The 25,238-nt window shown below is 38.2% G+C and overlaps 1 protein-coding gene across 1 annotated transcript in view; it reads left to right on the plus strand.

Moving 5' to 3' along the window:
• The window catches only part of LOC117234010 (connectin-like), a 176,935-nt gene that overhangs the window by 30,447 nt on the left and 121,250 nt on the right, over positions 1-25,238 (plus strand). The window contains exon 3 of the mRNA XM_033494804.1: positions 24,033-24,601. Within this exon, the coding sequence (XP_033350695.1) occupies positions 24,057-24,601 (545 nt within the window). The 5' untranslated portion in view covers positions 24,033-24,056. The remainder of the gene's footprint in view (positions 1-24,032; positions 24,602-25,238) is intronic.

Genomic DNA, 25,238 nt, shown 5'->3' on the forward strand with positions numbered 1-25,238 from the left:
GTATATTCATAAACAGAGCAGCTCGAAAACTGAAATCGAGCGTCACATCGTTGAAGTCGCGGCCACAAAAGCGACAAGCTAGCGAAGAGATGGGGCTGGATGGAACGTGAGAAAGAAAGGTCGTCGTCGAGAGGAAGATACTGAAAGCCAGCGGCTGGGTCGCGTAATTGTGAACTCACCGGAATCAATATAGTACCAGGGAAATAACAGTATGCCACGCGATACACTGACTTGAGACTAGACTCTGTCGTGGTTTATTGTTCGCGTTGCAGACACAAACCTAACGCCTCGATAACGCCACTCGAGCGCGTCTTTTGCTCGCTTAATTAACCTGCCTTCGGCGAAAGTCGAAGCTGCGAATCTTGCCGGGTACCATCCTGCAGGGATTTGCGTTGCATTTCACATGGTTCGTCGTTGGGATGTTGGTTGATTCGCTTCACGCAAATTACGTGGTAATTTGACGTCGATGCAGAGAAATGAGAAGGAAACGCGAGACGTAAGAGTGTCGTCAGGGAATGGTTTTAAGATTCTGATGATTTCCTTGTGCTTCAGGTTGAGTCGAACGAGCTTCTCGAGGGAGTAGTCTCGAGTTGGACTTTTATTCCATCTGTATCCTAGTACGGTATAACTTGTTTACTATGCATTTTTGTTAACTTTGAATAATTTTTCTAAAAATAAACAACATGCTTGTAACAAAGTTATATCTTTGTACAAGATTTGGAATCGATATAATTAAAATTAACTTTCAAGTAACTTTTCACGATTATTTATGTGTTTAATTCACAGATACTACAGTTTATAACTTGCTCTGAATTTATTCTCAATTACAAAGTATAACATTAGAATTTCAGAGTTTCTGGTATTTCTAGCATTACGCTATTAAATATCATGAATTCTGAACATTCATGAACATTTCCTACCTCTTAAAAACTATTAATTCTGAAGATTTCAGTACTTCGGTGCTTCAAATATTGTAATAACGTGATATCATTCGTATATTATTGTATCTCAGATTCGAGATACAAATGACCAAAAATTCCTTAACTAGGTTTCGAGAATAACAAAGATATCAGATATTACGAATTCTTGAGTAGTTTTCGTATCGAGGATTGCCATCTCTCAGACGGTACAGAGATTTGCTTTCCATCATAGAATCCGTGAATTATAAAAGGTTTTGTTGGCGTTGCCAAGCGCGGAGTGTGCCGTGTTTTGTCTCCGCAAGAAAGTCACCCGAAAGATGATATCGCATGCCCGTGTAATTTGCGTGGAAATGCAGTTTGAGAATACAATTTAACGCTTCAGCGATACGTTCCGTATGTTGGAGCGCAATTACACATTTCCTGCGTTCAAATTCTGCAAACCTACACACAAGCACAAACCGAAATTAATCCCTTTCAACCTTTCGATACATTCGATTTACGATCTTTTACTATAACGCTTATGCGACATAAAAAAATCGACGAGCTATACATAATATTTGTTAACTCGTTTATTCGTTTCTGTACAGTTTATTCTATAAACGTTTAAAATTAATTTACATTGTACTTTTTTAAATAAAAAATTTGTTCTCTCTGTAATTTTCTCTCTGTTTCAGACAATTATTTTATTACCATTTATTTGTTCGCTCTTATTTTATTAACGTTTTTCGACCGATTCTGGTTCGATTATGTTTCATTTCTATCAAAAAAGTATCTAATATCGAAAACGGTAGATACGATTCTGCTTCCCGTTTCATATAACAAAGTTTCGTTTTCCTCATAATTAAATTTCCCTAGAAAAAGGTGTATCCTACATATCGTCTATCAGATAAATCGATTTTGCTACTCGGTTATACCAACCCAAGCATAAAAACTCGGGATTAAAAATTGAAACATAGCCTACATTCGGATTATAATCATCGTAATCCATGTAAATAACGGAACAGAACTGATCATTAACAAATCGGGAAATCGAGTTAGCATCGTTACTCTGGATCACCTTCGCGCGTTAATTTCTCCATAACTTTTTATGAAAAAAGAAAAGAAGATAGGAAACGAGTTTATTTCATCTCCTCTCTTTCAATATCCGCCGATAGCCACGGCGATATTGCAGCGAATCGTTTCATTACATTTTTGCCACCGAATTTTTATCACTTCTTTTTTTTTTTTGTTCAACTTGGTCAGTGATAAAAAAAAAATTGGATATTCTCGCAGTTGCTACGAGTTAATTACGATGGTTAAACGATGATCGCGAATTTTTCGCATGTTTCACGGAAAAGAACGAAAAGAGAGAAAAATTGCAGGTGCAATCGAGTTGTTGGTGCCATTAATTCGAGGCTTTTGATTCAAAAGGAGAATTCTGACGCAAAGAGCGCCGGAATTGTAACTTAGTCTGGCAATTTGACGCGTCTCCCGCACTTGCTGGCAAGCGTTTGTCAGTTTTTGCAGGCAAACGCTATATGCAAAGGAGTATGGCAAGATGGGACAATTTACGCGGCAATGGTTCAGCTTGGCAAGAAGGCAAGGTTGTTGCGGCTATTTCACAGAGATGGTTTGGGGGTGAGATTGTTGGGTGTTCTGGGCTAGCAGTTCTATTTCGTGCCATGTGATTTCATTGTGCATTCAGAAGATAGCACCTCCTCTAGAAGAATTCAAAGCCATTTTGTTCGTCTTTTTTATTCCTGAAACAGCAAGACAGTGTGAAATATCGTTTATATCGTTTTATATCATTCACGTATTTCCTAATCGTATATCATCTACGAGTATTTAATATTGTGTTAAATATTGTATAATAATGTGTGTCATCGTTTGTTTGGTACATAATGAACTAGCTAATCTGCAAATTGTAATTATTCCCCATTTCCAGACACGCTTGTTATTTCTACAAGAAATGTATCGAGCTTTTTATGACAATATACGCGAAACGCTATTTTACGCGGAATAGCAACGAATTATCTGTTACCGATATAATTCTCAATCAATTGCAGTAATGCTAGAGAAATGAAAGATTAATTTAAATTCAAGCTGCTACTATATTGAGAAATATAACCGTTACTGTAAATCTGTTCTTCAACTGCTTAAGTATTTCCTAAAAAATCTACAAATACATCGAGAAATTCATCGATGCCAAAAGAGTTCTTCGAACAAAACGCTTGAAACACCTCTCAACTATAGAATTCACTTACACAAATTTTTACGAACGAGATACTAAATACCGTCTCTCCTAAATAGAAACAATATTTCGAAATCTTCGGAGCAAAACCAGAATAATCAAATATGATTCTCCCGTAAACGCCTCTAGTCGCCCTAAACGTACCGAATTACGTCGCATCTTTTCGATCGTTGTTGCGAGACGACGTAAGTCGTATAACGAGTCACGGAATAGACGGAAATACGACGGGAGAATAAAGAAGATAGCGAAACGGTGTAATTTATGTGCTGAGCCGCGGAAATTTACGAGGCTGCCGACCGGTGGCTTCGCGAAATCTTAAAGCAACGTAAGCCGTGGGGATTATTTCGCTCATTTCCACGCGCCGGATCTCTGTCCTTCTGTGTTTACACGTCGTAATACGTTGTTACGTTATCGTTTCGGCGACGTTGGCGAACGAGGGTTAGACAGAAGGTGCGACCAGCCGGAAAAGGAGTTACGCGTGCAAACCGGGTTTATTTTGCTGATCGCACGTCGAATGGTACTCTCGTACTAATTTCCACTGCTACGTAGAACTCGTCAATTCTGAGAAACGTGTACTATATACGTTGATGAATGCGTGGAGAACGAGAGATGCCCGGGGGATAACGATGGAAGGATGAATGGATCTACCGCAGGAAACGATGTGTATTTGAGGTTTGCGCAAGCGTGTACGATGATTTATCGAGCGTGCTGGATCATTTTGGATTAATTCGAATGTCATATACATACGTCAGCAGGTTATGGATGATGTGTTAGTTTTTTAGATACCGGAGTTTATTTATCCGTATAATTCGATTGTGTAATGCGTGCGCACGAAAGATCTTTGTGTCTCTTCTTCTGTGTCTCTAATGCTGTATTATATCAAATTGTATTGGGAATCATATGCACCAGGAAAGTGAATAAGCGAAATTCTAACGTTTACATAGCTACGATATTGAAAAGCAGAATTCAATACTGTAGGACTTTTTTATTTCTTTAAAATGAATTAAACAGGAAACGATGGTTATTGAATTAAATACAGTAATGTGCTATGACTAAGACAACTGAATAGTTGATTTACAACTCTCGTCACAATGTCTCCAACGCTCTCTTCCACGCGGACCACCCTCCTCGACAACGCTGACAACACTCTCTGACAACGCTGGCCACGCTCTGACTTCCCAACTGACGACTGCCTGTTAATTCGTCTTTTTCCCTTAAGCATCCCTTTGTCTTTTTTCATAGCCTCGCCATGTACGCGTTCTACGCGGCCATGGCCACGTAGACCTTTTTTTCCGCGTAATTATTCGACCGAAGAACCGACGATACACTGATGGACCGTTCGATCCATTGAAGTTTCCAGACTCTTTCGGCTTCTCCGCACTTAGGCTTTCTCGCAACATTGTTTATTTCTTGAACAATCTTTTTTTTATTATTATTATTTATTTTATACTTTACAATTTGTCCAGCTGGACATTTGGTAAATTTTTCTAACTTTATTGCTAAATAACACGTGGATGGCTACCCCCAGCGGGATACCATCCTCGAGTTTGACTATTTTATTTCTTTAGTGAGGTCAGTGGGGTGTTTTCTTTTTAGTCTTCTTTGTATGAGAGTTTTGCACGCTTCAGCAGCCACCTGGTTTGGATGTGTTGCCGTTCTTCACTTGTATTTTTCTGAGTATCTTAAACAATCTGTCCACGATACTACAATACTGTAACACGTAACAAGGATCGAATACGCGATCTATACGATACAAATGAGGATCAGAAACTCGAGTGATTAAATTAATATTCGCCAGTTTGAAACGAAACGATCTATGCAAGTATCTGAAATTTGTTTGAAACTGTTGCGATTGAGTTTGACGTAGCGATATCGATTGAGAATTCAATTTTGCAACGTCCTAAAGGATTACATAACTTTCCTATGTGATTTCACTCGATAATCCGTAGCATCATCATAAACGTACTGACGAACATCGATTAAGGCCAGAACCGAAGATTTTGCTGTCGTTATACAGCAAACACGTAGCAAGGGGGTGTATAAATGATCGAACGCGGGTTTAAGCAGAGGAATTAGCGTGTCGCCGAGAACCGTGGATAAATCACGAAGCGGCACAGCGCGTGAATAGGAAATGACGCTCCTGCGTGTTTGAAATAACGAAGAAATATCGTACAAACAGCGCGATGACGTTTAATCTCTAAACGTTGGTATTAAAACAAACTTGGTAAAGAAAACCGCGTGAAAATAACGCCGCTCTTCGTTTAAATTTGTTTGAGAAAAATATTTGGAAAATTCTTGAAGGTAGAACAAGAGTGACGATAATGATAATGATGATATTCTTTCAGAAACTTCATAGTATATAAATCTTGTTTAAAGATATTGTGATTTATACGAAAGTAAAAAAGTTCATCTTACTTAAAATATTATAGTCTATCCAGATATATAGAGATTAATATATATCTTATAAATTGCAACAAATCAGGAAAGCAATTTCTTTGAGAAAAATTTATTCTCTTTGGAAGCAAATATTTTTCGAAGATTCTCGAAGAACGAAGTACATAAAGTAGGGCTTCTTTGAACGCCTGATAGTTTTTTTTTTTTTTTTTTTTTTTTTAGTATTTAATTTGTACTTTACAATTTATCCAGCTGGACATTTGGTAAATCTTTCTAACTTAATCCCGAAAGTGTATCAACGTTGTTTAAAAAAAAAATCGGTGTACATACAGAAATGAAAGAGTTAGTATTTTAGAAGTTTCAGGAATCGTTTTGTCGAGGGGCAAATATTTCAAAGTTTTTCGAAGAAAGGGGAACTGAAAGACGAACTACTTTTACTCGATCTACTCCGAGAGATTGTTGGAAAATATTCGTAACTTTGTTTCCAGTTTAAAGCAACATTTTAAAGTATCTCTGGTAACACGTTGATTAACCAGAGAAAATTTCGAGTATACCAGGTCGAACGAATACGTCTGAAGGATCGCGCTGCATAATTTTCGCGTAATTACGACGGTTCACACTTGGAGTGTAACAAGATAAATTCTTAAATGCGGTTTCCTGGCTCACTGACCATTATTGCGTTCTTTCACGAATGATAAGGTAAAATGAAATTCCTCGCTCCTCGTGATGCATCTTTATTCCGCTCTTTATGTTTTCTCTCTTTTCTTTCCTTCCTTTCTTCTTAACGATGCACGTAATCATGCGTGCTCCAATAGAGTCTTGTTTATCGATATAAATTATAATTTTGATATAACTTTTATAAATATCATGTTATTAATAGAACGAAACAAGAAGAAAGAATATAATTGAGAGATAGAACTTGGAAAGTTATTTTCCCCCAAAAGTATATAATCCCAGATATTGCGAAATGTACTGCAGCCAGGATACTCGCGTACATATTTGCGTTATATGCACTCTATGCAACATCAAATTTCTCGTAAATTTATAAGACTATAACTTATGCCACTTTATACGCCTCTACTGCTTTCCATTTGAAACAAATTCGATTAAATCGAGCAGACCTGACGAAACGCGTGCTCCGTCCTCGATTTCTCTGCAGATACACCGATCTTCCATTGGGAACCGCGACAGCACGTTCTCCAAGGCGTGTGCACGGCGACTGGTCGCTATATTAGCGGCGTTCCAATATCCCTGTGGCGTGTGTATCTCGAAATTGGCGTAAACCACCGTAAGCGAGAGCGTCGCTGTAGCGATCGTGAACAACGCCTGTGACTCTTCCGTCTGAATCGGAAGCGGATATCGATCGAGCCATCGTGATTCGTGGCAGAACGGTATGTACAATCTCACGAGAATCGCGCAATAACGCGTTAATCGTACTCGTTAGAAACCACAAAATGCCGCGGCTGGAAAATAGAGGGCTGGCTACGGGATCAGAAACGGCGATAGAAAATAGTTGAACTAGTTGGAGCGCGCAGAAATACCTTTCCAGCTGCTTCGTATAATGACGAAGGGATTATTAGGGTTAGCGTTGATTCTTTGGGATCGCGGCGGGAAATAATAGTTTGTGGGATTTGCATTAAACAGCGTTCGATAGCTAAGAGAAATGCGAATTGAAAAAGAATTCAAATGGTACGATGAAATTAAAATAGGCATACGGTATACGTAATTCAATTTTGCAAGTACGCGACGAAAAGAAAGCTAATACTCGTCGTTTTCACTGATTTCGTAATTTTAGTGACGATATTGCTATTTTACGTTAAAAACAAAAATAAAACAGAAGACAAAACCAAGTATGGTTAATGCCAAGATGACTAAACAAAACCTCCTCCTCCTCCGTAAATCCTCTTATTCTTCAAAAAAAAAAACCGTATCGCATAAATACCGCTGTCTCGTTAGACGCTTTGCTGGTCAAGCTCTCACACCAAGGTGTCCCACACGCGCGCCATACACGCTCGTTTACGTTTCCTTCCACCGTGACGTTCATAAATCGCTCGGGCTACACGATGTTAACCCGAAGCTTCTCGCGGGGGCAAATTGGATTAGCCGGCGGCCAGAAAAGTAAGCTATTATCAGCGTACGAAGGAAGACGATGAAAAAGAAAAAACAGGAGTCGGCGAAGAAAGGAGAAAGGAGAAAGCAGTTTACCTTGCCGCAACGACGCGTTAATTATTCACGGTCGGCGTCGTAAGGGTGATTAAGACCCGTTTCGCGCGACGAACTTCCGCCAGAACAAAAGCGGCCGAGTAATTAATGGACGCAAAACGCACGCGGAGGCGTCTTGACAAACCTGCGCAGGTCTTACGGAATGGAAATCACTCGAAATGCGGCACGGAACTCGCAAACGTGTGTAATTAATCGAAAAGTCCTCTCCTTATCAATATACTTTTGTTAATAATGTTTGTTTTCTACAATAATTGAGAGGTAGAACTGTTGAAAAACTCTACATCCTTTCTTTTTTGTATACCCGTGACCTGGAGATCGAATGTTACAAAGAGAATAGAATTTAGGTAAACAAAAATACAAAACAAGGACAGGTGCATATTATTGTGCCCTTGAATACAAATTTTGTTTTGGGTTGCAAAGTCTAGAAACGAAAGAGTTATAAGTAGATTTCTATTGCTGTTTCTTGTAGCCTTCAGCTAGAGCTACACACCAAGGTTAACTTTTTGATAATGTCCTTAGCTGTAAATATAGTTGAAAAACTTTACACCTTTCCTTTCGTATATCCGTGACCCGGAGATCGAATGTTACGAAGAGAATAGAATTTAGGTAAACAAAAATACAAAACAAGAACAGGTGCATATTATTGTGCCCTTGAATATAAATTTTGTTTTGGATTACAAGGTCTAGAAATCAAAGAGTTATAAGTAGATTTCTATTGCTGTTTCTTGTAGCCTTCAGCTAGAGCTACACACCAAGGTTAACTTTTTGATAATGTCCTTAGCTGTAAATATAGTTGAAAAACTTTACACCTTTTCTTTCGTGTATCCGTGACCCGGAGATCGAATGTTACGAAGAGAATAGAATTTAGGTAAACAAAAGTACAAAAGAAGGACAGGTGCATATTATTGTGCCCTTGAGTATAAATTTTGTTTTGGGTTGCAAAGTCTAGAAACGAAAGAGTTATAAGTAGATTTCTATTGCTGTTTCTTGTAGCCTTCAGCTAGAGCTACACACCAAGGTTAACTTTTTGGTAATGTCCTTTGGTATAAACATATGAACGTGATCTCTATCGTCCTTCCTATTGTATTGTAACACTGAAGATCTGGATCAGCATACACTATACCTGTACTTATACCTGTACCTATACTTATTTCAATATATTTTTCTATCACAAATTCATCCACTCGTTCCTCTATCAGTCAACCTCGACAAAAAACAATTCTTTATATCATATCCTCAAGAATATGAATTTGCATAAAAACCCACAGTATGCTTATTAGTTCCGCGAGAATTTAAAGGAGTTCAGGCTTCGTCCGGTAATCCGAGATGCTTCTCTATTAATTATGGCCGAACCTGAGCACTTCTATCCGACTTCGCGATAATTAGGAGCTTCTGAACGATTGCTTAATAGTTTGGGAGTTTCTAAGATGACACGGTTTGTCGCAGGAGCTACGAAAGTATTGAAATAATTAGAGGCTGCTTTGGGTCTTTTCCTCGTCTGTTTTCTCGTGCGAGATAACGTTAACCCCAGTAAACTTAATTAGTAAACTATATTATATAGTAAAAGGTTATAAAAAGGCAACAACAACGCAGCTTCCGCTGGGAAATGGTTAAACTTAATTTACAATTTGTTTAAATCCTAGTGAATTAGTGACTTAATAATATTAGTCTTGAATTAAATCGATAAAAATGGTAATATCACTCATTCCGCTAGTAATTATAAATAAAAAATCAAGGAGATAAAATTACTTGACCCCACATAAAATCGTTAAAGTAAATCTAAATTAATCTTGATTCGTATCGATCGAATTATTCTCTCCCGATTTATCCTATCATTAGCATTAATTATTATCATGCAAATTAATTATCAAACAGAGTACGCTTCATCGTAGCGAAATATTTTTACAGTCTAACAGGAGATATTAGATGGAAAATTCCCTCTGATTCCTCCATCTCATAGACTCTCTCGTCACGTTTCAAAAATTCTCTTCACCAACGGTCGTCATCTAGCGGGTCCCCAGCTATTTTCGCGACGAATTCATCCTTTACCCGGGAAATATGTGTCGCTCACCTAAGAGACAGGTAAAAAAACGCTCGAAAAGAAGTTGTCTCAACTCTATCTGTCGCAAAGAGAACAGATCTCGAAAAATAATCTGCCATTTCGTATATTACGGATCTTCTAAACGAGATGAAACTTAAAATAGAAAGAACCAATCCTGTGCAGAAGCGTTAGACAATATTATTCATTTAAACACATTCATCATGATGCCGTTTAATTCTAGATTTATTCTGAAAAGAGTTCGTTAATTAGGAAGTAGCGGTGTCGAATAATTAAATACGAGGTCTTCTCGAGGAGCTAACATTTTCCGCGATTAAAAATTCAAAACCGGTATTTTAAGTCGCTTGATAAAAATAATTTTCACACCAACTAATGACAATAACTTCTCGGAATTATATTGCGGAATTAAATCTGAATATTTCTAGGAAAATACGAAATTAACAAAAATTTCTCGTGACGATAAAGAATTGAAGAATAAAGAAATTGAATTTTCACGTTAACGGCAACGAATTTCCGGAATTTACTGCAAAATTTATTATTCAAACTCGGGGCATAAAAATCTGTTTCCTAAAGTTGTAGTACCACACTTTGAACAACCGCAGGGACACGATATTAAACACAAAGTGGACACCTTAACTGCATCCCTTTCTCGTATGAAACGGCGTCGTAATTCAATTTTCGTAGAGCCAAGTACTCCGCGATCTCTGACGTTAAATTCTCGTACGCGACCTTCCATTTTCCATCGTTCTCGACACCGGCCAAATGGAACCAGAAATTCTGCCAGCTGGTTTTACGGGGGACATCAATGCGCGACACGCGATATTTACATTTCCAGCCCGCTTTAACGCACGTATCGTTAACTGAAAGCCGCGTATAAGGCTTTGTGTCGCCGTAGATCCGCTCGAGTACGCCGCGTTTCGCTTGAATTCATCTCGAGGAAGCCAATAGAAGACTCTTTTGCTTCCGTGGAATAAATGCGCCCGTTTACGAGAAACCAGCGTAATGGCCGTGTGTTATTTTCAGATTTTCTCCCGATTGTTCGCGTCTGCGCCGGTTTCTTTTTCAAAGGAATTTTCAAGTAAGGTGCATTGTTGTTTGTTTCTGAATCATCCGGGATAGGCATGAATGATGATAGAGGCAGGTTGCACAAAGTTCTTTCAATTTTCCAGAATTTCCTTCAATCGCGGTTCTTGATAATAATTCGAATAGAAAATGGTAATAAACTTGTCGTCTAGGTATAAGTATGGGTAATTCTAAATATCTGGTGGTGCAGCTAATTCTAAATAAGACGAAAAATTCTGATTTATAAATCTTAAAGCAGAGGATTCTAATTTCAAAAACATTCAAGAAAATAAAATTCTTTTTAAACAGATTATAAAATACCAGTTGCTTATAATATCGACCAGAAGAATGGTAAATTTAAGAAAAAGAGGATTACAGTTTACAAAAATCTGCAATTCAGAGATACTGTACATTTTTAATTCGGGAAGGTTGCATTCTTAAAAGAAGAAATTCTACGTTCAAAGACATCCTTCTAAACTAAGAGAAGATTTCGTGTAGTACGAGTGTAAAATCTCAGTTGCTCTCGATAACGATCACGGAGAAACTTTCGACGTAAACAAGAAAATTCTACGAAAGAGAAATAAAACAAGAACGAAGATAATGGGACGTAAAGTGAACAAATGATCGAGCATCTCTTTAATAAATCAGGAAACGCCAGCTCCACAAAACTCACGGCAGACTTTACCGCAACAAGATCCCCTCGAGCCACTTCTGAAATCTCGATAATCGCACGCAGCCTCTTGTGGCGTGTGCACACGCTCGATGCATTGACCGAGGTGCATCTATAATTAACGAAGCAGGATCATTTTCTTGCTCTGGTCGAGATGCATACGGTCGATGGGCTTGTTCGAGGGTTGTAGCGTCGCAAGAGGAAGCGAAGTCGAGGAATAATCGTACGATACGTCGCACTACTTTACGCTGGGAACTTGGTCGGCGAGATACATAAAAAGGGAAAGATATCTGGTTTTGTCTGGGCAAGTTTTCCGATGTTCGTGGAACCACGCGTCGCTTGAAAGAAACTCTCAACTTCGTCGTCGTTATTATTTTTAAATCGATACAGCAGCTAGAACGATCTGTTTCGAGATTCGAGAAATCGCGAGTGATTAATTTTAGATAGTTAGAGATCAGTGGCATCTAGAATTTAGAGGAAACCGACAAGAAAAAATCTATTTAATATTTGCAAATTTGAAAACCTACTTAAAATTATATTTAATGTTTGAATATATTTGTTTTATATCAATGTGTATTATTTTCGCTTCTTGGTTGATGTTTACATGTACAGATTGAATTACGCATGTGGTTCTAATCCCTCGAGGTTGATCTTTCTTCTTTCACTGCGAACGATCCATTCCATATAATATAATAACTATATCGTACGTATTAATATTATGTTCATTTTCAAATATTAATATTCGCAATTAGTATCTATATGAAAGTTTTAGCACCTGTGTACCCTTTGAAAAATATTCCCTGCTTCAGTTCGAGAGTTGACATTCGTTCGAGGCTATAACACAGCCAGCCAACCATATTTTAATCACTGATATACCGAAGTTTCAAATCTCGTTAAAATATTTCTTCTATTCTGAAGTTATTTCACCCTTCCTCGAAGGTATTGCTCATTGATGTTAAAACTACCAGGATATTTTATTTTATCGCGCTGTAGCGTCCTCTTAAACACGTTCCTTTTATGTTATTATTTATCGTTTTGCTTTATTATCGATCATTTTGAAATTACAAACTATCAACGAACCGATTAATACCTCCAATCTCACGAAAAAAATCTGTTGTCCTGAAAACAACAAATTCCAGAAAATAGATGTCTAATCGCAAGGGGCAGAGAAAGTTCCCTGGTTTTCATAATGAACTCTTCGTGTTACCTAGAACGTTTCAACAAATATAGCGGCACTTTTTACTTTTAGTCCTTTTCTCTCGAAAAACACGAATCATCGCTTGAAAAATATATTTCCACGGATTTCTCCCTCCCCTGCCGCCCCCATTCACCATAAAAAAAGAAGATGAAAGAAGAGGAAACAAACATAGCGCGAAGTGGATCGCGAGAACGAACAAAAGCGACGAAAATATCACAGGCGATATCCGGAAATTTCGTCGGTTGTCCCGGGAAACGATCGACTCGGTATTCCGGAAAATTTTCACGACTGTCGGCCAAGGGATCGCCGTATTTCACGCTCGTTCCTTCGTCTTCCGGCCGGATTATCGGTTCTTATCCGTAAATGCGGGTTCACATGCTTCAAACTACATATTAAAGTTAATAACGCGAAAGTATACGTTCGCGAACCAAACTTCGAGGAATTTTATTTTCTCTTTTTTTTTCGAGGAATCGCTGTTCCTTGCATATTGACAAAAATTAACATTTCCTAGAAAAGTAGAGATTTTGATCTTGAATGTTATTTATGTTCGACCCAAGATCATAAACTTCTACTTCTAAACTTTATATGGAAAAATTTCTTAAGATCGAGGGAAGTATCTTTTTAGTGGATGATAAGAAATATCTATCTTCCTATTATGGAAGTATCTGTTATGAAAATTACACGATAATACCTATCATGGAAACATGTACATTAAACATACATTATAATACTTAATAATATGACGTTATAATGCTTGTTACTGACGTATCACGTGTGTACAGGTATGTTTGCCTATTATAAAAATACCTATTACGAAAATTTATTCTGAAAACATCCATCTCCCCATTAATGTCTATAGTTTGGGAAAAATATGAAAGAATGGTTATCGATACGTTTAATTTCTCGTTTCAATTTTCTGTACAAATTTTTCGTAAAACGTTCAAAATCCTTTCCGTTGTCTCTTATTGAACCAGGAGTGAAATTGGGACATAAAACATCCGAGGACAGTAACAGAGTCAAGAACAGTGAAAATATTTAATGTTTGAGGAAGAGAGACTACGTATCGACCTATTTTTTAATTATTTTGCTTGCTGGTTGAAGAACATTATCCTCTGAAAATTAACGACCCGAGTATTTAGTATTTAGGTGTGTTTTATTGAAAGCATAAATTAGCAAAAATTTGTTTGACGTTGTAAGATTTACTTTATTTACATACGAAGAGACTGATGTACTTCGAAGAGAGGTAACCATGAACGAAGTATGGAAATTCCCTTTGGGGAATGTAACTTTGTAAAATACGTGTATTTGCATGGAGATTAAAAGATAGAAATTTTATTGAAATACATGGAAAACCCTTTTCAAAGGGGAATCATGTCGTACCATTGCTTCGAGCCTGTAAAATAAAGACCTTGTGACAGAACATTATACGAGTTTCCTGGTGACACGGTACTACATATACAATAAAATAACTTTTTAAAAGATTGAAAATCTCAAAGCATGTAAGCTTTGAAATACACGCTTGTTAAAGGGAAAATTATTATGCGAGTTTCGGTTCTGTAAAAAACAGTGCTTCAAGTGAAATTGTAATCGCGATGCGACAAAGTTGATGAATAATATAAGATTAAGAACTTCGTGCAAGGAAACCATAGCAGTTTTCTAGAAGCATGTATATCATCAGATTAAATCGCTGTACCAAAAAAATTGAAAATTTATCACAGAATAAAGACATTTAGATGGACAAATTAGATGGACGATCGATCGATAAATAAAATTTAATTGCTTTAGTATTTTGGGGTAAATATTTTCTGCTGAAAAGTACGCGCCGGTGATTATTTTTATCCGTTGTAATTAGGAGACAAAAATTTAATTTTCAATCAAAAACATTCAATTTAGGTTTTAATAACTTTCTCAGAGAAAAACTTTTGATCATTTTCTTCGACGTTCTCGGGCAGATGTTCATTTCCTTGAGGTATCTTCCGAACCTATTTTAAAAAAGCGAGACTTCTCTTTCTAAAAGAGAAAAATCAATTTTCAAAAATACTAAAATTACCATTTTGAGTAAAAACGTTTCCGCAAGTGTCAAGCAGGTACTCGTGTGAAAGGTAGAGATTACGGTGAAATTCGCGGGACAATGTTGCTATAGGGACGTTAACGTTCTCTGGGAAATACATATTTTGCGTAAGTGGAGTATGCAAATCGTGTTTGAGAAACATCGTGGTCGGTGGTTTAAATACATACGCGTTCACGGTCGGCAAAGATCGGGAAACGACGTACATCTAGGAAAATTTCACAGCAGGGTGTTCACGATTTAAGTGCACGCTCGACGCTGAAACACGAACTACGTAGAACAGAATTTTGAATAGCGATCACCTAACTGTACAGAGATTAATGTTCGTGGAAAACAGAAACTTTGCCGGGGCGCAGAGGGAGTATGCAAATTTTGTTTGAGAAACACGATCGCGTTAAATCGATGCTTTGGAACGCGACTCGCCTCGTTGAAGATTCGATGTCACTCTTCCGGTATATTTCGATCGTTTAAGGTACAATGGTACACGCCATGAGTCTCTGAACACTTACGAATGTATATATTATGCGTGTTAGGCGAAAAGTTTGGAAATTTCATTAGCGTGTAACGAACATCGTAATAAGACAGCAGCGTCGTGATTACATCGACAAAATTTGAAATCAAATTGAAAATGTATACAGATATTACGATGATATATTTATTGCAGACGTATATTTAATGATAAACAAGAATAGTTAAAATATTGGTATTACTGGAACACTTTAAAGCACAACGAACAAATAACTCAGCGTCTCCTTAAGCACCGAAATCGCATTTCGTTCGTCACCGATCTCCGAGAGGCTACTTCCGGCACAGCCGGCATTCAAGCGCGTCTGGAGCTTATTCCGATAAGATTCTAATTAAGGAGACTTATCGTGGGTCGTCTGCGACCGTGGCTCCGTGTCGAATACCTGCGATTCCTCCCGTCTCTGCCTCCATCCGATTTCCTATTCCGTTGCAACCTTTGGAGCGTGCCTGACTTCCGGATAAGCGCAAGTTTTTCCAACGTGGAGAACGGAACGACTAGCTGGCAAGACGTATCGATCTCTTAACGGGACCGTTGACAGCGTGACTTACGCGGTACCATCGTGATTGGACTAGAGACGTTTCATCGTCGCTTGGATCGATCTGTTTCCGAGATGCGGACGACGAAATTGCCGCAGAGGATTCGCGTGACTTCGCACGCTCCATAGTGCGACAGGGGATTTATAGGCCCGAGACGTGGCACTGTTCTGTGACTAGTTTCCGCGAACTTAAAGATCCCCCGAGTATCTTGAAAGATTACGAAGATTTCGATTCTCCGTGGATGAATTTCGAGCAAACGAGGTTACTGGAAGTTGAGCTCGTCCGTGGAATTGCTGGATGCAAGGTGGTCGATAGCTTTGGTAATTGCTGTGACATCTTCATTTTTCTACTCTTCTTGCGTATATACAATAAATGTGAAAGACATTAGCACAGCATTGTATCTATTGCAGTATTCATATACTACAATAATCGAAGAGATTCATTCGCAAGAACTGAAAATCTTGGACACGAAATCTTCATAAGTTTGCGTGAAAACGAATCAATCGCGAGCAAGACCATCCCCTTCCATTCGCCATCGCCCCTCGAATCATTAAAGTCTTATCGAACAGGGTGGAAACGTACCTGGAATACTAATAAACTCGCAGACCATCGATCCCTTCATAAAATTATACGATCCTCGTCGGAATTCGAACGTTCGAACTGCACCGAGCATCTTCGTTGAAACGGAAGTCGGTGAGAGTGGTCCTTAGAAGCGGAAACGAGGCCAGATAAGAGAATATCAGTAGAAGACGTGGAACAGCAGCAGGTCCAAGGGTAAAAAATATTAAGGAATACAGTGGAACATTTTACTCTCGATACCTCCTAGTTTCCTCCCTATCTTGCGTCGTTTTAGTCCGCCAATGCCGTTTTAACATTCCACAGACGACGTTTTCGCCTCGTGTCGAGGTAGCGAAACGCGAACTCTGCCGCTTTCTAAACAGGAATCCCTCTGTTGCATGGGATGGCGAATGTGTGTGCAAATCGACACGCAGGCTCGTCGACACACCTTTTCCGCTCTACGGTTGGGTATAAAGGGATGAACGCGTCCTAGTTATTCTCGAGGAATTTCATTTAAAAGTTTCGACGGCACATGCCCCGACTGCGGGGCCCTTCTCCCTTCTTCTTTCAGTTCTTCTTTCACGTTTAGTATACGAACTGTTTTAGTACAGCTTTTCGTATGTTTCTCTTTTCTTCCTAGTTCTCTTTCTTTCTTTTTCCCCCTTTCTTTTCTTTGAGAATCATGTTCGTATTTGTTACTTTTTCTCTGATACGAGAATAATACTTAAAGTTGATGACGAAATGTCGTTCATAGATATTCGGGTATTTCTAATTTCGTTTATAGTAGGTTTCGTTTATATACATAACCAATAATTAGACCGCGGATTTTTGTGCATTCATAGGAAATTTAGAAATGGAAAAATAAAGAAAAATCTGCATTTACATAGCGTATGAAATATTTGAGTAAAAATCTCTGTGTATTTCTCTTTTCTTTCCCTTCCTGTTTCGGAAATTGCTATGAGTGGTTGGTATGTCCTTTGCAAGCTTTCATTTTTATATTTCAATGTTTGTTGCTTTAGTTTCGATTTTTGTTTCTCAATGATTTTTCGTTCAACTCTGTGTAAACTTGCAGTAGTTCTGTACAGTTGTTTTTACACTGTAGTTTCAATTTCTGTATTGTATTCTGCGTCCTTTTATACTCTTACGTGCAGTTCTCGTATTCCCATTGCTTTCGTTGGTATTACGTTTAGTTTGCCTTATTTTGTTACATTTTTACATTTAATGTTCGACTCCTTTACGTATACAAGCTGCTAGGAGATCTCCTCATTCGTTCGTGCTTCTTTTTAAAGTAAGCTTTCTTGGTTCTTCATCTTCGTTGCACCTGTTCCTTTGCCTGATCTTCACGACGATTTCAACGAAATACAACTACGATTCTAGCGATAAATAAGACTTCTGGCTGTAAAGTCTACGCCACTCTACAATCGTACACGTTTCAGGTAAAGTTGCTTTAACTTTTAAAAACATCAACCTGATTGTAATATAACAAGTAGAATTTTTCTTTTATTTCAACTAAACTTTCAATTTTGCGAAACGATCTCTTCATTCAATCGTGTTTGTATTGTAACTTCTTTGGAGTACCATTCATCGACGTAGCTTCTAATTAAGCATGTTTCGACGTCAACTTGATCTATTAGCTACACTGGAAACTTTGTATATCCGTTTCAAGCGTACAGTGGTATTTTATAGCTTTTACTTTGAACCATCTCCAACTCTTCTCGTTACCTACGTTCGTTGTACCAATTTGGCGAATAATATACGACGAGTTTTAGAAAATTTTCTATTCTCCTCGTGAAAGAAATCTTTTAACGGAAGATTTTCCGAAAAGATTTTCTTTTCAATTTTGTAAGTGGGATGCTGTAAAGCTTTTTCAGCTAAAAACGTGTAGCGTTTACTCGAATATTTCTTTCGTCGAATGTACACGACAAATATTTCATAGATGTCTTTTAACGAAAGTAGAAATTAACAAAATTCGCCATATTGTATCACAATTTAAATTATGAGAATTAGAGGATTAACATTATTGAATCGAAGCATTTCCAATCAGATAACACGTCGAAGCTGCCGGTGAAGATGGATTTCTTCCGATTTCCGGCCGCTCTTCGATTCGTCACCCTCTCTGTATCGAGATTACACGCAACTTTAAAAGCATTGCGATTAGTCGATCGTCCCTCTCTGGGCATAAATCGATTTCAACGGCAACCCACGAAATCTTCGAGCGCGGAATTTTTGGCAGCCGAGGAATTTTCCAGGTGGCGAATATTGCCAGCGAGATTCCCGCGGTTTTGGTTTCGAAATCATGAAATCTGACGGTGAATCGGCGAATTAATAAATTAAATTGTACGATAACGCGCGTCATGGAGGAATTCCACCGAGATACTTTTCTCTGTTCGTTGTCGAAAGGGATTTATTTATTTATTTATTTATCGTGACAGGGATCGTTAGTCCGGCCCCGTTTTATAAACCGGGGGCTTGATTTTCATTTTGTCGCTCGCTTGTTAACTTCGTTGCCATTTATAAAGTGTATAATGCTCGAAAGTTGACCAGGAAGAGGGAGAAACGATGATCGATCGGTAAACGCGGTTTTAAAGCAGAACTCGTGCGCTCTTACTTTCTCTTACTCGTTGTATGTGATGGATTTGTTCAATTAGAAGGGTTGTTGTTTTCTATTTCTGTGTCGTCTTTCGACAAAACAGTACCAAACTGCATTAAAATTAAAACGTGACTTCTTGTTTTCGCGAGAATATTTTCATTAGGAAGTTTGTGAATATTCAAATTGTTTTACCGCTTTGGGGATTAATCTATAATCCCTTATTTATTATTTAGCGAACCAGCGATGAATTTATTTTTAGCGTACTTGCTATGCAAGCAATAAGTGATGACGTATTTTACTTTTCATTTGTATATTTTTAATTCTTCATTCATATCGCATTTATTTTCTGAAGGATGCTAGAGATATTGAATTTTTAATATGTTGTTAATACAAATATATTTACTTTCCTTTATAATATTATCCACAACTATATTTATTTCATTGTGAAATCGATTTTCTTCCCGAGTCGTATTTCTTATTTGTATCGTCACTATAATTAGGATTATACGTATCGAATATTTTTGGAAAATTTCGAGAACAACAGATATAGAAAAGATCGAGGAAGAACATTCACATTCCATATAGAATTGTATTAAACTTACATTACAAAATTATGTGATGTACCTGTGTTATATAATTATACTATGATATTCTTTATTTTCTGTTTACAAAATTCTATCTTCCCTTTGTTCTTTCTCAAAAGAATATAAGATTATGAAAAATATTACAAGATTCCAGGTAGGCGTCTCATTCCAATGAATCATACAATGAGTGCAATTAAGCCATACAGAAGACACGATAAACGTCATGCAGGGCAATGACTTGATTACAGGGAAGTCATTATGTATTCTGCTGATAATATCAAGATAATATCAAGATAATATCAAGTATTGCTAGAAAAAAACAGAGTTGATCATGACGATTCTATAACGGGAAATTGAACCCTACATCTCTTTTTTTATTTGGATGAATTGTACACTCAGTTCTCATTGAGAATTATAAGCAAATTTTTCTGTTTATTTATCGTGTGTTTGGTTCTTATTGAATGTAGTGCTTAAGTCTAAAGGGTAATGTCTTTTTAGCCTGCGGATCTCATCCGACGTGTCAAGTAATCGAATAACTAGCGGGTTTTGGTGGTTGTTAACTCCTATGTTATATCTGTTACTGAATTTGCATATTTCTTCTTTGACTGTGGGTATCTTGAGGTCGCGATGTATCGTTTCGTTGGTAACATACCAAGGTGCATCTATCAAGGATCTTAGTTTTCGATTGGAATCGTTGAAAAATTTCTATGTTGGAATTACTTGCTCTTCCCCATAGTTGGATTTCATAGGTCCAAACAGGTTTTAATATGACCTTATATAACATTATTTTACTCCGCACGCTTAAGTTGGAACGTCTGAGAACCCTAAATCGATATAAAATTGATCGTCTCCTCTCAAGTGTGAACGGTTCAATGAAGCACAGAGAATGCAGTACCAAGACGCGGTATAACGTAAACAAAATGTCGAAAGTGTCCCTCATGCATCACGCTGTCTGCACAATTGCGATTTCCATTGGTATCCTGGTTAGAGGTTAGCGAAGGGAAGAGAGGGATTTTCCTTGTTTCGAAGACCTCGAAAGCTGGGCTCCGCCTACGTCTGCTTCGAGCTTGTCTCCTCTCCGTTCTCTTTCCTCGATTCTCGCGTAATGCCGACGATAAATCCTGGGTCTCTCGCTTCTTGCCTAAGTGCTGGCGAAGCAACCAGTTTCCATCCTTAAATTGTGTCCCTTGAAACTATGTTAGGGGAGTCGTTGCGGAGGTTAATCGGTCAGAAAGATTCTCCGATCTTATATCGGAGAAGCTTGTTGACTGTATTCGATTCGACTTTTTCGTCCCGAGTTTCTTGCTCATTGCTATATTGGTCTGTAACACGGATTCCTTGAAATCGATTGATATCGATAGCATTTTATTTATTGTCTATCTTTATTACGATAGAAAATTGAAGTTCGAGGAGAATTTTACACGCGAATAAAAATACGATACGATATACGTGTATAATATCTTATGTAAGTAGGAAAGATAAAAATAACAGGTTACATAAACGATATGTTATGAGAATGCTTACCAGACACGTTATTTTTGAATGGACTGCGGATTGTTATACGTGTATGGGAAATTTAAAGCTGCGAAATACATAGAATGCATATAATTTGCAAAAATGTAGAAAACATCCAAAATACGGTATACTCGTTATAATATCTTGGTGAAATTCGGTTCAGTATTTTGAAAATAATATCTGCAGATTACCTACAAACATCGAGCTTTAACCACAGTACCTGATTATAGTATTCCGGAGCTAAATTCATCTAGAAATCTTATACAGAAAAATCGCTTACGCGTGATCCAATGAGAGTATTCGTAGTAAGCAATTCGGTCAATCCAAATGAAAATCTCTTGACCGATGTCTGTCTTGATGCGATTTGACCGTACCGAGTTTGAATCGAGCTTAATTCGGGAAACTCGAGCGTTCAATCAAAAACCGACCATCTACCGTATTGTTGGTGCGTCGCGTGTTAATTGGAGTACTCGCAAGAACGAGCGTGTGCGTGAAATCGATAGCCGGTGGTTGATTGCACGATCAAAAATTAAAGGTCCCGTACAGGTTTCGTGATCGCTCGATTTTCATCCAGCTGATTTATTCCTTTCCCCACAGCGAGCCACGACACGAAAATACGTATTCTCTGAATCCTCAGACGTTTATGAATAGTTGGTTGGCATAAACGCTTTGAACGTGCGCCACGTGTCCAGTTAGCCGGTTGGCACACTATAAAAAGCATAATGCAAGGGTTGAAATGAAACGCAGAGATCGTTCGTTGTACGCGAAGCAGCGTTTTTAAACGCGTTATTATTTATACGCTGTGTAAAATGGTAATCGCGAGGACGGAAACGTGCAACAGCGTCGCCTTTTTTCGTGCACGCAAACTCAGCTGGGAAAAAGAGACCAGACTCGGCTTAACGATTCTGTTTAATGGACCGTCTTGTGTAACGTATGGCGACATAGCGGTTAATGTTTTTATTTTCGCGCCACGCGGGATGCGACCGAGCCACAGGTATTCAACGTGAATTTTCAATTATAAAATAGATGGGTGCAAACAGAGGCTGAGCAAGTGGGAGCTTCGCCCCTTTCCGCGTTGTCGCGGGAATAATAAAAAAAACGAGCGTGGATAAAAACGCGATGCAGTAAGTCGACCGTGCTTGACCCAGGCGATATATTCGATACACCTTACGAGCCAACAAATTTCCTGCTGGTCTGAAAAACGGGCAGAGTTTATTATTTTTCGATTATTATACGCTTTTTTATTTCTCTGTTAGGATGCATCGTTTGATCAAAAAGAGGAACTAGAGCTTGAAACTAGCAAATAAATGACTAGAATGAATTTTCAAACGTTTGTATATTAAAACACGTGGCTATATTTACTCGATTATTCGTCGATCAAGATACTTATTATTAGGTTACCCAAAGACTCGATTACTCGTGGATCAAAATGCTTTGATAATTTCATTTGCCAATATTCGTGTTTGAAAATATTCATGTCGTGTCGAAAAGTTTCTTTCGTTTCATAAGGCGCAAATAGACGAACAGCAATTTCCGTTTTATATTATTTTATTGAATTAGGTATGGTCCATTTCGTTATATTTCTATTATTACGTTCGCGTATAATTCAATAAACTAATATAAAAGAAACAATATTGTGCGTCTATTATTTCCTTACAAAACGTAAGCGACTTTTCGGACAATCTAATAAGAAGCACGGTGTATATCCATCGGTTTGATGCCGCCACTTTGAAACATCCTGTACAAAACAAGAACACGTGGTGGTCAAAGAATGAGACAGAAGACAGAATCCAGACACGGAAAAAGAACTTGCGAGCATTTTTCACGTTCGTGAAGCGAAGATGACCGCGAGAATACACCCACGCGGGAGCGGCTTGCGAGACGAGGCGACGCCGGACGTCGACGGACGCCAGTTTGAAAAATAAAGACAAACGAAACACGGTATTATGCGAGCGTTCCGCTCGGAATGATAATTTTTCAAAGAGTTTCTCGCGAGCCGCTGTCTTTTTTGGGTCGTCTTCGTTTTGCGATGGAGAAAGTGGAAAGAAAAAAGCGTGGCGTCGACAAGTGAAAGGTTCTCTCACACATGTCCACGCGGCCGTGAACTCGCCTTCCTTTCCCTCTTCCTGTTCCCCTTCGTTTACCTTTTTCACGGCCTTTACACCCCCGAGCGCCCAGCCTTCTTCCATCTTTCTATACTTTTTTCTTTCCACTTTCCACGGTCCTAACCTATTCCGCCTTTGTTTCGTTGACTCTCGACTAGATCTTTCTGGGCCGATGAAGCATGATCGCGTTCACTGTTAGAGCGATAACGCGTAGTTCGAGGAAGGTACGAAGGAATAGGGTGAATCGTCATACGAGAATGGAAGAAATTTACGTAGAGGCCTTTGGTGATTTGATAATTTTATGATGGATGGTTACTAAAAGGATAATATAATAAACGTACAAAAATTGATCGCAACGACGATGATAAAACGAGCCGCAGAAAGTTACATACTTTTTTCCATTCACAGAGTTTCCGAATTTGATCGAAATTGCAGTTCGTCGTTGTTATAAAAATCGTACCGACGAACGATCCAATCATAGATTACTCTATTACAATACAATAATCGATTAATCGCACTATCAAATTTCTAGAATCTACATTTTACGCCGTTCCATTTACAGAATCCAATCGCCGATATCCGCAGTAATTAATCCGAAAGCGCGATGTGTACCGTGTCCAACGACAACACAAAGCATCCCATGTATCTTCCGCTGTATATTTCATCAGCGCTTAATAATTCTATTATCGCTAATATGCCAGCGGCACAACCTTCGTATCTCTATCGATAACCCATACATAATTGATCGATCATAACCAGAAACAATTTCCAACACGTAACTTCTCTGCTTGCAGATTCGTTGTAGAGCGACGATCAAGATGAAACAATTATCCTGGATCTTTCTTCAGCTGCTGTTTCTGACCTCGATGTTTCCTTCGAGCCTGTCAGCCTCGACGAGGTCACGGGGCAAAAAGAAGGTCGCCAAAGAGACGAAAGAAGTGAACATCTGCGCGATCGAAGGCATACAGGCTCCTATGTACTGTTACTGCGATAACAATACCATTAGAAACGCCACGGAAGCCACTTGCGTCGTGTTGAGCCCGTTCAGCATTAACGATCCAACGTGGAATTACTTCACCTCGCAGATCTACTTACAGAAGCTAAAGTTCGTGGTTCGAACGCCAAACGGATTGGAATACATACCTGTTCAACTGCTGAGACAGCTGAAGAACTTGCAGAAGATCACGTTCCAAGATGCCAGCATCGAGGAGCTGAAGGAATCCGCGTTCTCGAACCTTCCTACGATCACAGAAATCGATTTGAGCACGAATTCCATTTCGACGCTGAGGACGCACGCGTTTGAGAACTTGAAGAATCTAACGGCGATCTTTTTGAACTCGAACCGGATCACCGAGATCAATAGGTAGGATCGTTCTTTATTTTGTTAAGCTCTGTTTTAAATTCCTTCGCGCATTTATATTTGGCATGTTTCGAGTAGAAATTTTTTAGAATGACGGTCATTGAGAAATAATTTTTATAGTTTTATATTTGAGAAAATATCTTTGATAAATGATCGAAGTTATCGTAGATAAATGGCTAGTAATTCGTAGTAATTCTTAGTAATTCGAGATCAGCTTTTTTTTATTCGAGAAAGCACCGACAATTAGACTACTTTATCTTGCAATTCATATCTTTACGAATACAACTGAAATAGTAGACACTAGACAAGCATCTGTTTCGCTTACAAAATATTACAAGAGATACTATACTTTGGAAATTTTATATATTTTTGCATATCAGCGGCATTATTCTCTGCATTTTTCTATCTAAATCCCCTTTGAATCTTCCATAAATGCATAAGAATTCAGAGTCTGCCGATAACCTATAGTACTCAAATATTACTTAATAAGAAATAATTTCAATAATTCCGGCTAGACGATTATCAAAGTGCACATTGGCAAAAATATTTTTGTGATAAATAGTAAAAGTTACTATAATTGAAATAACTTTAATAATTCGAGGTTGCTCCGCTGTTAGTTAAACAGTTATCTGAATTGGTT

Source organism: Bombus vosnesenskii, unplaced genomic scaffold (assembly GCF_011952255.1).
Source record: "Bombus vosnesenskii isolate JDL3184/JDL3185 unplaced genomic scaffold, Bvos_JDL3184-5_v1.1 scf7180000013302, whole genome shotgun sequence".
Classification (NCBI taxonomy): Eukaryota; Metazoa; Arthropoda; class Insecta; order Hymenoptera; family Apidae; genus Bombus; species Bombus vosnesenskii.